Source organism: Piliocolobus tephrosceles, chromosome 5 (genome assembly GCF_002776525.5).
Source record: "Piliocolobus tephrosceles isolate RC106 chromosome 5, ASM277652v3, whole genome shotgun sequence".
NCBI classification, from domain to species: Eukaryota; Metazoa; Chordata; class Mammalia; order Primates; family Cercopithecidae; genus Piliocolobus; species Piliocolobus tephrosceles.
The window spans coordinates 107,536,186-107,551,454 of NC_045438.1; the positions used below are offsets into that span (position 1 = coordinate 107,536,186).

General features: G+C 35.0%; 1 protein-coding gene across 1 annotated transcript in view; it reads left to right on the forward strand.

Moving 5' to 3' along the window:
* Positions 1–15,269, forward strand: part of EYS (eyes shut homolog) — a 1,801,461-nt gene that overhangs the window by 865,545 nt on the left and 920,647 nt on the right. Inside the window, exon 18 of the mRNA XM_026455461.1 lies at positions 11,084–11,208. Coding sequence (XP_026311246.1) covers positions 11,084–11,208 — 125 coding nt within the window. The remainder of the gene's footprint in view (positions 1–11,083; positions 11,209–15,269) is intronic.

Below are 15,269 nucleotides of genomic sequence, written 5' to 3' on the forward strand. Positions count from 1 at the left end.
CAAAAGATAATGATTTGTATATTGAAGATGAAGAGAGATGTTTTGAAAAACTGAGGAAGTCATAAAATAATTTTATTAAATTAATTTTAATCTATTTGTCAAAAAAGAAATAAAGAATACAATAAGGCTGGGAACAGTAGCTCATGCCCATAATCCCAGCATATTGGGAGGCCAAGGTGGGCGGATCTTGAGGTCAGGAGATCAGGACTATCCTGTCTCTATTAAAAATACAAAAATTTAGCCAGGCATGGTGGCACATGCCTGTAGTCCCAGCTACTTGGGAGGCTGAGACAGGAGAATCACTCGAACCCAGGAGGCAGAGGTTTCAGTAGGCCGAGATCGTGCCACTGCACTCCAGCCTGAGTGACAGAGTGAGACTCCATCTCAAAAAAAAAAAAAAAAAAAATACAATAAAATTATATGATATATGTTAGGATTGAGGGGGGCATATTATGAACCGTAACTCACAATTTCAAATCTGCTTTGTAAAACCTAAGATATCCTTTAAAATGTCTATATTTTAGTATTTTTCTAAGATTTAAAAAAATCCTTGTTTTCACTATATAATGTGAAATTCTGGCTCCCTTGTGAATTTGTTTTATTTTCAATTATCTAGGATTCTTTCTCCTATTACTCCATGATGATAGCTTCTATATCATAGGTACATATGTATGTATATATCTACCTGTCTACCTGTCTATCTACATGTGTACACACACATCTAAACCATAGGGCTTATAGGTATATGTGTATATATATGGAATACATTTGAAAACGTACAAATGTAAAACATTAAACAGCTCCACCACAATGCCTCCTTTAGTATTACTCGGATATTTTTTATTTGTTCAAACACAAAAATAAAGTAGTATAAAATGTGTTATTTGTGAAAATAACCTTATTTTTTTATCAAATGTGTATAAGTCCACATACATAGACAAATATTAAAAGATCTAAAAAATGTAGTATTAGAGCATGTAGGGTAGGAGTGAATACCTGGTTGTAGGAGTGAATACCTGGTTGTTCTTCCAGAGATAGGTGGTCACAGCAGTGATAGATACAGAAGCTATGCTTTTGAGAATAGGTGAAGAAAGTTGGGAAGTAAGTATCCCATTGAAATAGGACATTTTTGTGATTAAATGAAAGGTGTTTTCAAGTTCATCTAATGGATTAGAATGCTCATGGATGCTTTTTGCTAATAGAATTCCATCAGATGGGTGGAAGAATTTTTTAAAGTATATTTAAGATGGCTGAGTGCAGTGGCTCATGTCTGTAATCCCAGCACTTTGGGAAGCAGAGGGGGTGGATCACTTGAGGTCAGCAGTTTGAGACCAGCCTAGCCAACGTAGCAAGTCATTGTCTCTATAAAAAATACACAAATTAGCTGGGTATGGTGGTGCACACCTGTGGTCCCAGCTGCTTGGGAGGCTGAAGCATGAGAATCGCTTGAACCTAGGAGGAAGAGGTTGCACTGAACTGAGATCCTGCCACTGTACTCCAGCCTGGATGACAGAGTGAAACTCTACCATATATATATATATATATATATATGTATATATATAGATAGATCATATGTATACACACACACATATAGATAGATCATATATAGAGATAGATCATATATATACATATATATGCACACATATACATATATATATGATCTATATGATCTGTCTATATATATGTGATCATTACAATAACAATATGGCAAAAAGCTTGACAGTTTGCAAGTATTATAAAAAGGTGGTTAAATTTAATTTTTGATGTTAGAGCTGTTGCAAAACCAAATTTGTTGTCTTGTGAAGTTGTGTGTTTCTTGACACTAGAAGGGTCCTGAAAAATCCAAATAATTACTTCTTGAACGTGCTTTTGGAAAATTTCAGCACTAGAAAATGTGGACTTTCAAATGAAATAAGAATTTAAAAAGATTTTATCAGAAACCACTTTTATACCTGAGTACATGAGTGGATCAGGATTTGGAGTGACTCTTCCCATGGGGAACACTGTGTTTTCAGTGAAACCTAAAATTGTTCCTGTCAACAGAATTCTTTTTAATTTAAACTCAGAGGAGATACAGGGCTCCATTTACTGGTAGACTCAAAATATTATCTGTCTTAGATTGTGTTTTGAGGATTTTCAAGTGTATATAAATGACCCTGAAATGTGCATAGTACATAACTATAAAAGGTAACTACCATTAACATTATAATATTTGTTTATGATATTTGCTGACGTGACTAGATCAATTTAACATAAATTTGCGAACTTTCTTAATAATTGAGAATTTTGCCTTGAGAAGAGGTTTCTGATCACAGTGGAGTAATATACAAATGGTGATAGATTGAGGTAAGTTTCATTGTCCAGGTTGGTTCTGGCAATTTGCTTGTTATCTCTTAAAAATAATCCCCTTAATAAAAATCTACTTTCTTTTATGTTGAATGTTTTATTCTTAAAAGTGAAAAAAAGAAGAAAAAAATATGTTAACCAAAGTTCTCAGTGTAGTTTGAAATTAAATTCCTGTCCCCATTTTTTCTTAGGTGTTTTTTAACATATGAAATAGGTTGGGGCTCCTCATATGGCATGTGGAGCATGCCAGCTGTATTGGACAGTTCCCAAGCTGTATTGGACAGTTCCCAAGTATACTGACTATGCTACACTTCAATATCTTGTACTTTTGTGCCTTAGGGCTCTTTTTTATTTTTTGGAAGCTGGTGTATGTTACTGAGTATACACACAAGATAGCCACTCACAGATCAGCCTGGAAGTTTGCCCCATTAGCCTACAAGCTACCTTTGGCTAGTAGGGAGCAAGAATCAGTGTATACTTGCTTCATTCGTCAGTCATTCTGAGGAAGTTTCTGATTTGTCTTCTTGACAGATTTTTCAGTTAGTCCTCATTTTGTACGGAATTATGCATTCCATATAACAATTTACCCTCAAAATTCTGTTGCTTAAACAACAAGCATTTAGGCCAGGTCCGGTGACTCACGCCTGTAATCCCAACACTTTGGGAGGCCGAGGCAGGTGGATCACGGGGTGAAGGATCGAGATCATCCTGGCCAACATGGGGAAACCCTGTCTTTACTAAAAATACAAAAATTAGCAAGGCATGGTGGCATGCACCTGTAATCCCAGCTACTCAGGAGGCTGAGGCAGGAGAACTGCTTGAACTTGGGAGGCAGAAGTTGCAGTGAATCGAGATCACATCACTGCTCTGCCACCTGGATATCAAAGTGAGACTCTGTCTCAAAAAAACAAACAAACAAAAAAGCACAAGCATTTGTTATCTCACCATTTCTGTGAGTCAAGAATTTAGGAGCAGCTTATCTGGGTGGTGCTGGCTTAGTATATTTCAGGAGGTTGCACACAAGACGCCAGCTGGATTACAATCACATAAAGACCTGCATGGGGTTGAAAGATTGAAAGATCCCCTTCTATATTTACTCATTGGTCAAGTTTATTGGACCAAGTGGCTATTGGTCAAGGCTCCAGTTCTTTTCCACGTGGGCCTCTTTCTGGTGATACATGAGTGTCCTTATGATAGAGCGTCTAGCTTGCCTGCCCAAGAGATCTAAACAGAGTAGGAGGAAGCTGCCTTTCCAATGATGGGGGTGGGGAGGGGGGTAGACTTCGTTTTTCTTTACTGAGAAAAGTATGAAAGAATGTGAAAACGACTGTGGTCAGACTAAGCCCCAGGTACTCAGTGTGTCAAACTGTTAAATAATGCATTCTTATGTGACTTTTCCTTTTCCTTGTTTTGTTCTTTCCACTCCTTCATTTCTGCTTACATGGATCACCTTCTAAATAAACAACCTGCACCCAGCTCTGTCTTAATTTCTGCATATGGAGCATTCCAAATTAATGAAGTTTAAATACTGTCAATATCAATATATAAAGCAATATTTTACTAAAAACTGATATGAAATAATATCATCTATAAAAAGGAACTTATTTTGAGTTTTATTCATTCATAACTACTGAGACAGTTGTAGTTAATGTCCTTTTTACCTAAATCTTTGTATATGTCTACATACAATTTCAACAGTTATTTAGACAATATTCTAGTTTTTTTTTTTTTTTTTTTTTTTTTTTTTTTTTGAGACGGAGTCTCGCTCTGTCGCCCAGGCTGGAGTGCAGTGGCTGGATCTCAGCTCACTGCAAGCTCTGCCTCCCGGGTTCACGCCATTCTCCTGCCTCAGCCTCCCGAGTAGGTGGGACTACAGGCGCCCGCCAACACGCCCGGCTACTTTTTTTTTGTATTTTAGTAGAGACGGGGTTTCACCGTGTTAGCCAGGATGGTCTCGATCTCCTGACCTCGTGATCCGCCCGTCTCGGCCTCCCAAAGTGCTGGGATTACAGGCTTGAGCCACCGCGCCCGGCCCTAATATTCTAGTTTTTAAAGTGGTTTCAGGGAACTTTGGTTTATGTTACAATAATTGCTTTCTAAGACTAGCTCCTCTTAATTGGTATGCATAATTGATAGTAATAATAGAATTATTCAGGATAAAAGTAAAAACGTTAAATTAAAATGACCTTCAAGATACATAATTTAAACAACACTAAAATTACTTATTTTATAATTCAATTTGGATTACGCTTTATGCAGTTTACTTGACTATAATAAAATTAAATTACACATTTGAAAATACATATAATAATTAGATTCCAATCTATCACAATCTCTGCAACAAAGCAATGAAATGAGTTTAAAATACCTGTATTTTTAAAAACTTAGAGCATATAACGTGATCAATTGAGTAGCAATAAAAATATCGAAATGAGAAGCAGCATAATATTGAACTGATAATCAAGACCATTCTGGCCAGATCATTGGCTTTGCCTATTCACTAGATATCCCCTACTTATCAACCTGATGCTCCTATTGTGTTTCCCAGAAGCATAGTAGTTTACAGTATCCTCTATAAAAATAACGTTTTAAAAAAGAAAATAAGTCAAATTTGTAAGTCCATGGTCATTCATCTGAAGGATGAATATAAATAGAAATATGTGAATTCCAGTGACCTAGATGAGCTAGATGACAATTTCTGATCCAGTTAGATATTCTGGTATATCATTCAGGACAGAGAAAAGGTCAGGACACACTGGTAAGTGAAGTGTAAAGTGGTTTGGTTTGGTTTAGTTCATGGTTATTCCTCAGAACTATAGCTTCTTATGTAAAAACAAGGCAAAAATTCCAAACCGTCAAAATTTTTGGCTACAGCACAGGTAAATAAACAAAATTAAGCAGAAGTAATATCCGATGTGTGTAGATTTCTAACTGGGGACTTCCTGTTCATGATTAAGTATGATCAGTTACTGATAGAGTACTATTCAGAGAGATAAATGCTTATAATTTTTGCTTATTTTAAAGAAAATAAGTTATGTGTAGTTGTGGTCACTAATTATTAAAAAAGAAGATAAGTCATAGAAAAGAACTGTTGTAATTCTGAAATTGTATGAAGTCATTTATTTATATATCTGATACTTTTCAGCTATTCTAACTTGAGAATTATTGGCTTCAGTGAAGTTTATAAACACTCGGCTTCTGAGCATTTAGAGTTAATGTTTTAAAGTTGATGCTTTGCAAATATAAAAAGTCATGTTATAACATTGTTCCCTCCTTGACAATTATTAAACTGTCAATTCTATTATCAAAGCCCAGCAAATGAGCTATTAGAAATTATAAATGTAATATATATAGAATATAAATGTAATTCTTTTTAAATGTAAATATTTCAAAGGCAAATAAGAATTTTAGTGAGTGTATGTAACTTGAATTAAGTCCCATTTAAATTAAAATATTATCCATCTCAAAAAATAAAAAAAAAGGTTTCTGAATAGAATAGATTGTGGAGGATGAAAATTCAGTTTTTGAACGCTTCTTATTCTTTCTTCAGTTGTATGATACCAGACACATTTGTCTAATAAATAAAATAATTCTGGAGAATTACTTTCTTATATGCCTCATAATTTATTGTAATAAATGAACCAAATGCTGTTTTTGGAGTGGTAAAATCTATAAAATTCCCATGGACAAGACTGACAGGGACATGGGCTATGCATTATCTTTAAGGAACAGAAACAAATGAAGAAAATAATGGAAAATAAATACTATTATGTTGGCCTTAATACATGTGAAATAAAAGCAGCTGTATCAAAGGAACATATCAACAATAGTGAGGGCCTAAAGGAGGATTTTCAGGAAGGGTTTGGGTAGTAAGTAGTGACTACCAGAATGGTTATGGGAAAGTATTCAGGCCAGGTGGTTATTCAAACAGCTGCAAACCATACAAAATAATTTCATTTACTTCTTATCTGCAACAACAGGTTGTAAGACAGCACTTTCCAATTTGAAGAATCATTTGAGAGTGGCTCCTGTCACCTGTGAATAGCAGTTAAACTATATCTTTTGTATCAATAAGCTAAATGGAAGCATGACGTTGGGTCTCTCTAATGTTAAGTTCTGAGTTCTCATTTTTAACAATTGTTTTCATTGTTGTATTTTTTAGTTGCTATGCTGAAAAATCAACTTGCTTTTTATGCCCCTCCTCCTAGTATTGCAGAGCAATTCTTATGTTAAAAGTCCAGTGTGACGGTGTCATTATGTAGTAGTGTTTAACAGTTTTTAACAAATCCTTTTGTATAAACAAGTTGGGTATGTAATTTCAATCTGTCGGACATTCTATTAAAATGCTTATAAAGTGAATAAATATATATGGGATAAAACTGCTTATAATATCAGTATAAGTAGCACAATTTCCCCACGTTATACATTTTTACAGATCATTGTATAAATATTTTTTTGAAACATAGGGTTATAAATTGTTATGCACTTCTATTTTATAAGTATTTTCAAAATCTTTGCTCCATTCAAGCTAAGAATGTAAATATCACATGACCTTGAAGGAATGAAGAGTAAAAGTTTAACGTTAAGGGTTTAAAATTGAAATCATAGGCTCTTTGCAAAAACAAGAAGATGACTGTATTAACACACCCTGAAATTAGCAAGTGGAGTTCATTCCAGGAAAGCAAACCTTAGCATTCATAAAACATTCAGTATAATTCACTATATTAACACTTGATCAAGAAAAATACACATGCCTGTATCAATCATTATCATATCATATATCATTTAATCAATATGATTATACATCAACAGATGAGTAAGTAAAACCATATAATGATCTTAATGGATGCACAAAAAATCACTTGACAAAACTTCATTTCCACTCATAAAAACTGTCAGAAAAACTAAGAATAGGCCAGGCGCGGTGGCTCATGCCTGTCATCCCAGCACTTTGCGGGGCTGAGGCGGGCGGATCATGAGGTCAGGAGATCGAGACAATCCTGGCCAACATGGTGAAATCCCGTCTCTACTAAAAATACAAAAAAAAAAAAAAAAAAGAAAGAAAAAAAAAAAAAATAGCTGGGCGTGATGGCGCAAGTCTGTACTCCCAACTACTCCGGAAGCTGCCGCAGTGGAATTGCTTGAACCTGGTTGAAAGAGTTTGCAGTGAGCCGAGATAATGCCACTGCACTCCAGCCTGGCAACAGAGAGACTCCATCTCAGAAAAACAAAACAAAACAAACAAACAAACAAAACCTAAGAATAAAAGGTAACCTCCTTAACCTGATAAAAGCTGCACTTAAAAAAACTCAGCTAATATCATTCTTAATGATGAAAACTAAACACTTTCTCCTTCAGATTTGATACAAGAAAGCATTTCCTCTCACAACACTGCTATTTAATATTCTACTAGAAGTCCTACTGACTGCAATAAGATGAGGAAAAGAAATAAAAGGTATGAAGATTGAACAGGAAGAAACAGAACGGTCTTTATCTACAGATGTAATCATTACCTTTGTAGAAGATAATTTTCTCTATAGAAAACTCTACTATCTACTATTTTTGAAAAAAAGGTCTTGGACCTAATAAGCTAGTGTAACAAGGTTTGCAGGATATAAGACCATCATACTGAAGTCAATTGCTTTCCAGTAATGAACACTGGAATATTGGAAAGAAGAAACACAAAACACAACAAATATACCACTTAGAACAGTAAACAAAAATGAAGCATTTAGGTATAAATCTAATAAAATATTTATAATGTCTCTATGTAGAAAACTATAAAATATCTAAGAGAAACCAAAGAAGATATGTGTAACTGGAGAAATATTTATGTAAATTGAAAAAATCAATATTGTTAAGATATTATTTCTTACAACTTGATTTATAGATTCAAAGCCATTTCACTCAAAATTCTGGAAAAGATTTTTAAAATATATATGAAGAAATTATTTCAAATTATTTATATAGGCACTTCTCCTTTAAAAAAGTGTTTATGGCTCCTCATCTGTTAAGCGTGGGATGTGCAAAGCAACTTCCCTCTAAAGAGTAATGTTGATATAATGTGATGAGAGCCTTTTCTATGATGTCTTTCTCCCAGAAACCTGTAACAACAGTGTAAACATGGGAATAATATTAAACCTAAATTGAGGTATAGTTTACAAAATACTTGACCAATGCTCTTCAAAACAGTCAAGGTCATCAAAAACAAGGAAGTATGTGAAAATATTACAGCCTAAAGGAGCCTGAGGAGACATGGCAACTAAATGGAATGTGGTATTCTGAACAGCATTCTTGAACAGAAACAAAAGACGTTAGATAAAAGCTAAGGAAACTGCACTAATACATAGAATTTGGTTAATAATAATGTGATATTGTATCACTAGTGACAAACATATCATGTGAATGTAAAATGTTAACAACAAAGGAAACTGGATACAGAGTCTATGAGAACATTCTGTGCTACCCTTGCAACTTTTCTGTTATCCCTAAAATTATCGCAAAATACAAATTCCATTAATTTTTTAAACTATCCTCTTTAAAAAATATTTATTAGGTAAGTAGTTTTTTTCTTTGTAATGAAAATTAAAATAAATGTTAATATTGTTCATAGGTAAGAATGTAGACAAATGGACATTTTATATAACTCTGTCAAGAATGTAAATTGATAATGTGACTGGGCAACATAGCATGACCCATTCTGTATAATGGACACACAGAAAATGTCCATTTAATGTAATGAACACACACACAAAAATTAGGCAGGTGTGATGGTGCACACCACTTATAGTCCCATGTGGGAAGCTGAGGTGCGAGGATTGCTTTGAGTTTTATATTACAGTGAGCTATAATCAGGCCACTGCATTGCACTCCAGCCTGGGCAACAGAGAAAGAACCTGTCTCAAAAATAAATAAAATAAATATATTGATAATTTATTTTTGAAGAACAATTTATGATATTCAAGGAAAGATAATGAACACTTCAGTTATTAACAAAATAAGCCCTGAGTTTATTTTGCATATAAGCTTATTTTACATATAAGAGTAAACCACTAGTGATGAATTCCTCTAAAAAAAAATAAACTGCTATGGGTTTCTTTTTGCTACAAAGATGGGGAGGTTCACTGTGGCAGTGGGAATTCAAATGCTGAAGATTTCATCTTGACAGTGCAAAATCCGACCATCCATAAATCCACCCACAGTAAAGGCAAGTCTTATTGTTTGTTGGTCAGGGAAGTCTTCAGCTAGGTAAAGATCTGGCACAGTGGAGTTACTAACATTCTGGATTGTCTAAAATTCAGTTACCTAGCTTCAGCTGGGTAGACCCAGTTGCAGTGAAAAACAGAACTTAATTTTTATATCACCTCAGCAACTGTGTATCCAAATAAAACAGAGTGGCTAAATTTGGCTAGCTGATTAGTACAGACCAACAAATTCTACTTTTGCAAATTTGCTAGTCTTGCGACTTTGGTAAAGTTATATATTGTGAATACGTTTTTAGTAAATATTAGCTGTGGTAAAATTTATGATTCAATACTATATAATGATCGATTTTCTATTTATTTAATTTATCCTTTTTTGTCAGCATCACCCCAGACTGTGCTCTCCCATATTACATGTCAACCATTCAGAACTATTTACAATTTCTGGATTAACTCACACTCCTTTCTTATTTTTATCTGCCATGATAAAAATACATTCCTCTATATGCTGATTATAGCATTTATCATATAATCGTGTCGGCTACTTGTCTATTTTCCCAACTAGGCTGGGTGTTCTTGAAGGCAGACGCAGAGTTTTACTTTTGTTTGTAGTCTTAGCATTCATAAGATACCTACATGTTGTAGGCACTCGACAAATCTGTACCTATAGCTATGGACATTTCACTTAAATCAATATTGTGGATCCTCCATCAGTTCTTGAAGCATGGTTTAACAGCTGACATCTACATGGTTTATATTAAAGCATCCCTAAAATATAATAAGAGGAGGTACAATCATCTCTGACCTATTGACTCTTTCCATATCTCTTCTTCCAATTATGGAGCATACCTTTCATGGCATGCACCCAATTGCTCCATTTTAAGAGTCTCCTAGAGACCTCTGTTTTATTTATTTTCAAGTAGTTCACTTGGATTTAAGCAGATACATGCAATAATATAATCTCTGTATTAGTTTCCTAGGAATGACATAACAAATTACCACAAACTCATTAGTTTAAGAGAACAGAAATGTATTTGTTCATAGTTTTGGAGATCAGAAATCCAATTAAAGTGTCAGCAAGGCCATGCCTCCTCTGCAAACTCTAGGAGAAAATTTGATCTTTCCTCTTCCAGCTTCTAGAGGCTCTGGGTGTTCCTTGACTTAGGGTTGCAAAACATCAGTCTTTATGTGCATGTTCACATGGCCTTCTCCCCTGTGGTCTTCTGTGCTGGTAAGAACACTTGTCACTGGATTTAGAGCCCACCGAGTTAATCCAGAACGACTTCATCTCAAGATGCTAAATCTGCAAAGACCCCATTTCCAAATAAAGTCACATTCACAGATATTTAGTGTTAAGTATTATACATACTGTTTTGGGGCCACAATTCAACTCATTGTCACCCCAAGGCAGGCTCCCAGCTATATGTTATTGGAGCTCTGGAAACGTGTTTCAATGATGGAATCCCAAGATGAAAAGTGATATTGCTTATGTGTATAATATATGCAAATATTTTTTTTCATTTTTTTTCCCTTAGATGTCTTCCTGGGTTTTCTGGTCAATTTTGTGAAATTAATATAAATGAATGCTCTTCATCACCATGTCTACATGGTGCAAACTGTGAAGATCACATCAATGGATATGTTTGCAAATGCCAACCAGGTAATTATTTTAAAAATAATAAGCATATTGCATATATATAGTAATAATACATATGTTTATGTAAATGTATATGTACATGTATGTATAATATGATTTTGACAATCCACTCCACCAATACTGTTGTTGACTATTGTTCAAGTTCTAAGCAATGATCATTCTTTAAAACCATGAAATGAACGTTGCATAATACTAGAAAGCAAGCACTTAAGCTGTCATCAGGAAATCTGAATGTTTAGACTATATACCTTATTGATGGATTTTCTAAACATATGTAAGCCTCATACTTCTGATCTTTGTATCAGTTATGCCTGGCACACAGCAAGTACTTTATAAATGTTAGCTCTTATTAATACTGACATTATTATTTCTTCCAACAATTGTCAGCACAGAGATGGACAAGCTGAATAAACTTGTTTTCTTCAAGGAATAATTGCTGCTATTGTCTAAATATTTATGTCTCCCTGAAATTCATGTGTTGAACCCTAATCAACAATATGCTAGTATTAAGAGGTGGGACTTTGAAAGATTATTAGGTCATGAGAGTAAAGCCCTTGTGAATGAGATTAGTGCTTTTATAAAGTAGACCCTAGAGAGCTAGCTGGCCCCTTCCACAATGTGAGGACACAGCCAGAAGGCAACATCTAAGTACTGAGAAGCAGGCTCTCCACAGACACAGGATCTGCCATCAACTTTTTCTTGTACCCTGCAGCTTCCAGAACTGTGAGAAATAAATTTCTGTTTTCTGTAAGCTACCCAGTTTATGGTATTTTTGTTATAGCAGTCTCAAATAAACTAAGAAAACTGCTCACTAAAAATTGGCCTTTTTGACCATCTCTACCTTTGGTCATATTCCTTTAGGTCTATATTGGTGTAAGTGATTGGTGTTCATGCATTTTTTCCTTCTTTTTTGTTTAGTTCTCTAACTGCAGGTTTGTTGCTCTTTTCCTACATCTTCTGCTACTCATCTTATTTTCAACATTCAGTTACAACAACCCAAAAGGGATATTGAATGCCTAAATTTCCTTGAGCAGCAGTAATTTCTCAGAAATATATGTAGGGGATATTTCTGGTCACTTAAAAAAAGTTATTGAGCCAGGCGTGATAGCAGCATGCCTATAGTTTCAGCTATTTCGGAGGTGAGGTGAGAGGATTGCTTGAGCCCAGGAGATGGAGGCTGAGATGTGCTTTGATTGTATCTGTGGATAACCACTAAACTCCAGCTTGGGAAACATAGCAGGGCTTCATCTCTTAGAAAAAAAAAATCACTATTTACCTACCTCACAGAAGTCTTCAGAAAGCCTATGGAGACCCTGAGGTTCTGGGCTTCTGGTTATTGGGTCCACTAAGGAAATAATAGCCGTGTGAGTATTAGGACTAACATGATTTATGTGAAGTCATACAAACTAGCGAATATCCATCACCTGAGTGTCATCCACGTACTATTTAGAAGTTAAACATCACTCACAGACCTACTCTGTTTTTTGAACATTCATTACTAGTACTAGGTTTTATTTGGTCACCTAGAACATCTGGAGAACTTTGCACTTCCCTTTTGAAATAACCACCTGTGCATAAAACTGGAACTCTTGTAGGTAAAATAAGTAGAATGAAATTACAGTTTTCTTATGTAAGAAATGAGGCCGGGCGCGGTGGCTCAAGCCTGTAATCCCAGCACTTTGGGAGGCCGAGACGGGCGAATCACGAGGTCAGGAGATCGAGACCATACTGGCTAACATGGTGAAACCCCGTCTCTACTAAAAAATACAAAACACTAGCCGGGCTAAGTGGCAGGCGCCTGTAGTCCCAGCTACTCGGGAGGCTGAGGCAGGAGAATGGCGTAAACTCGGGAGGCGGAGCTTGCAGTGAGCTGAGATCCGGCCACTGCACTCCCGCCCGGGTGACAGAGCGAGACTGTCTCAAAAAAAAAAAAAAAAAAAGAAATGAATACTATTTCAAACATTTTGCCTTTTTCAAGCAAAAAATATCTTTATTGTGCCCACAAACACTTAATACTCTATGGTAGCTAGCATAAACAATAAAAAATTCTACAAAAACAGTTAAGAAATAAGATACCCATATAAATTTTATTTATCATAACAATAGGTATCTTATAACTACTAGATTCATTTTCTGTTTCATGTTAATGAATGTCTTAGAGGTGCTAGATTAGTTTTGATGCTGTAGGTTGATTCCACTACTCTGGATTCACTTGGAAGCATGAGGACATTTTTAAGCTATTGAATCATTCAGGCTGCTTTTCAGATCCCTATTGGGAAGCAGAAGATCTCAAAATGATATCCACCTGTGCTGTTAGGCATTATTCAAAATCTTCTGATACCTTTGACTTAAGAATTACACTCTTCCCAACTTAGTTATGGGAATGAAAACTAAGCGACAAATGAAAAAAACAAATTTTTGGAAAATGCTATTGACACATCCCCAACACTTCTGTCTCTGCTCCAGCCATAGCTCTTAATCATGCCAATCCATCCTCCCTTTAAAGTTATTTAAGGAATACTCTTGTTCCTGCAGATTACTCTTCATCCCTTTCTCATTTTCTTAATGGGCATAGTTTGCCATGGTTTCAGGGTGTTTTCATTACCACAGTAAACTTAACTATCTTGTGTACAATCTTATAGCTTTGGCAAATGCATAAAGTTGTGTAACCACCCTCACAGTAAGGCGGTTAACAACTATCCTCTAAAATTTTCTCATGCTGTCCCTTTGTAATTAACTCTTTACCCCCAAAAGGAACTGATTTTGAGAGAATACTAATTTTTTCTCTATAATTTTTATTGAAAATTCTACCTTTTTTGAGCACTTCTTTCTCCTGTATATGAATTTTATATTTCAAAGATCAAATGTGTGAGTTCTTTGGCATGTATGTGCTTAGGAAATAATAATAATATCAATATTACTGCATAGACACCATGTTATTTTAGATGTATTAACTAATTAAGTTTTCATAACATTGAGAAAAGGACATCTCATTTTACCTATCTAATTTTTCTAATAAGGAAACAGAGTCCCAGAACCACTGGGTAATGTCCCATAACATGTTAGGGGCAAAGCTAAGATTCACACCTAAGAAGTCTGCACTGACACTTGTGCATTCATCATCTCTCATATCCCCCAAAATGTTATCTTGGTGAAGAGAAACTCCCCATAAAGTTTCAGTTATGCAAGATGAATACATTCTAGAGATCTGTACAATATCATGTCTATAGTTTATAGTAATGTATTATACAGATAAACATGTCAAATGGTGAGAGCTCATGTTAAATGTGCTTACTACAGTAAAAAATTGAATTGACCGATCATTAGAAAACAAAGGCCTTCCCGAATAAAATCCATCAGTGTGGTTCAGCTTAGTCTAGATATTAACAATTCTAAACACTGTGAGAATTCTCAGGAAGTCTCCTACCCAAATCTGCTTGATTTTTCTCTCTAAAATATTCCATTTGAAAAATATGAAACTTTTCACTCTTCTGAGTAGTTCACAGCAATTTGCTTTCTCCTAAATGTCATAGAAAAACACAAAGAATGATTTGTTTCATTTGCACATGTCCACTTTTCTATGTCATTCATTTTTAAAAAGCCTTAAATAATTCTGATTAATTCTTTCCTAGGCTTTGATCTCAGTCATGCCATTATCCTTATCTTACACAGCTCCAGGTAGAAAACTACACTAAGTATTCCTCTGTCTTTGAATTGATTAAATACTATAAATCATTGCCATTTTCTTCAGTTGTGGAAATCTTTCTTACGTTCATATTATGTTGCTAATTATCAAAATACTCTTGTCTTTATCTAAAAACAACTCCATGGTTGTAACCCTGGATAACTCCTCCTCTATGGTGAAAGGTTTTATCTCTTTTCTCTCTTCCCTCTTCATTTTAGTACAAACAGAGCTGCATGAATCCTGCAGTATTCTGAACAGAACACAGTTTGAAAAACTAAATAGTGTTTTCCCCACCAGACATTCTGCAAAACACACTGAAATTTAAACTGGATATAAGTGGATTAGAAGACATTCTAAATGTTGTTTATTTTTGTACCAC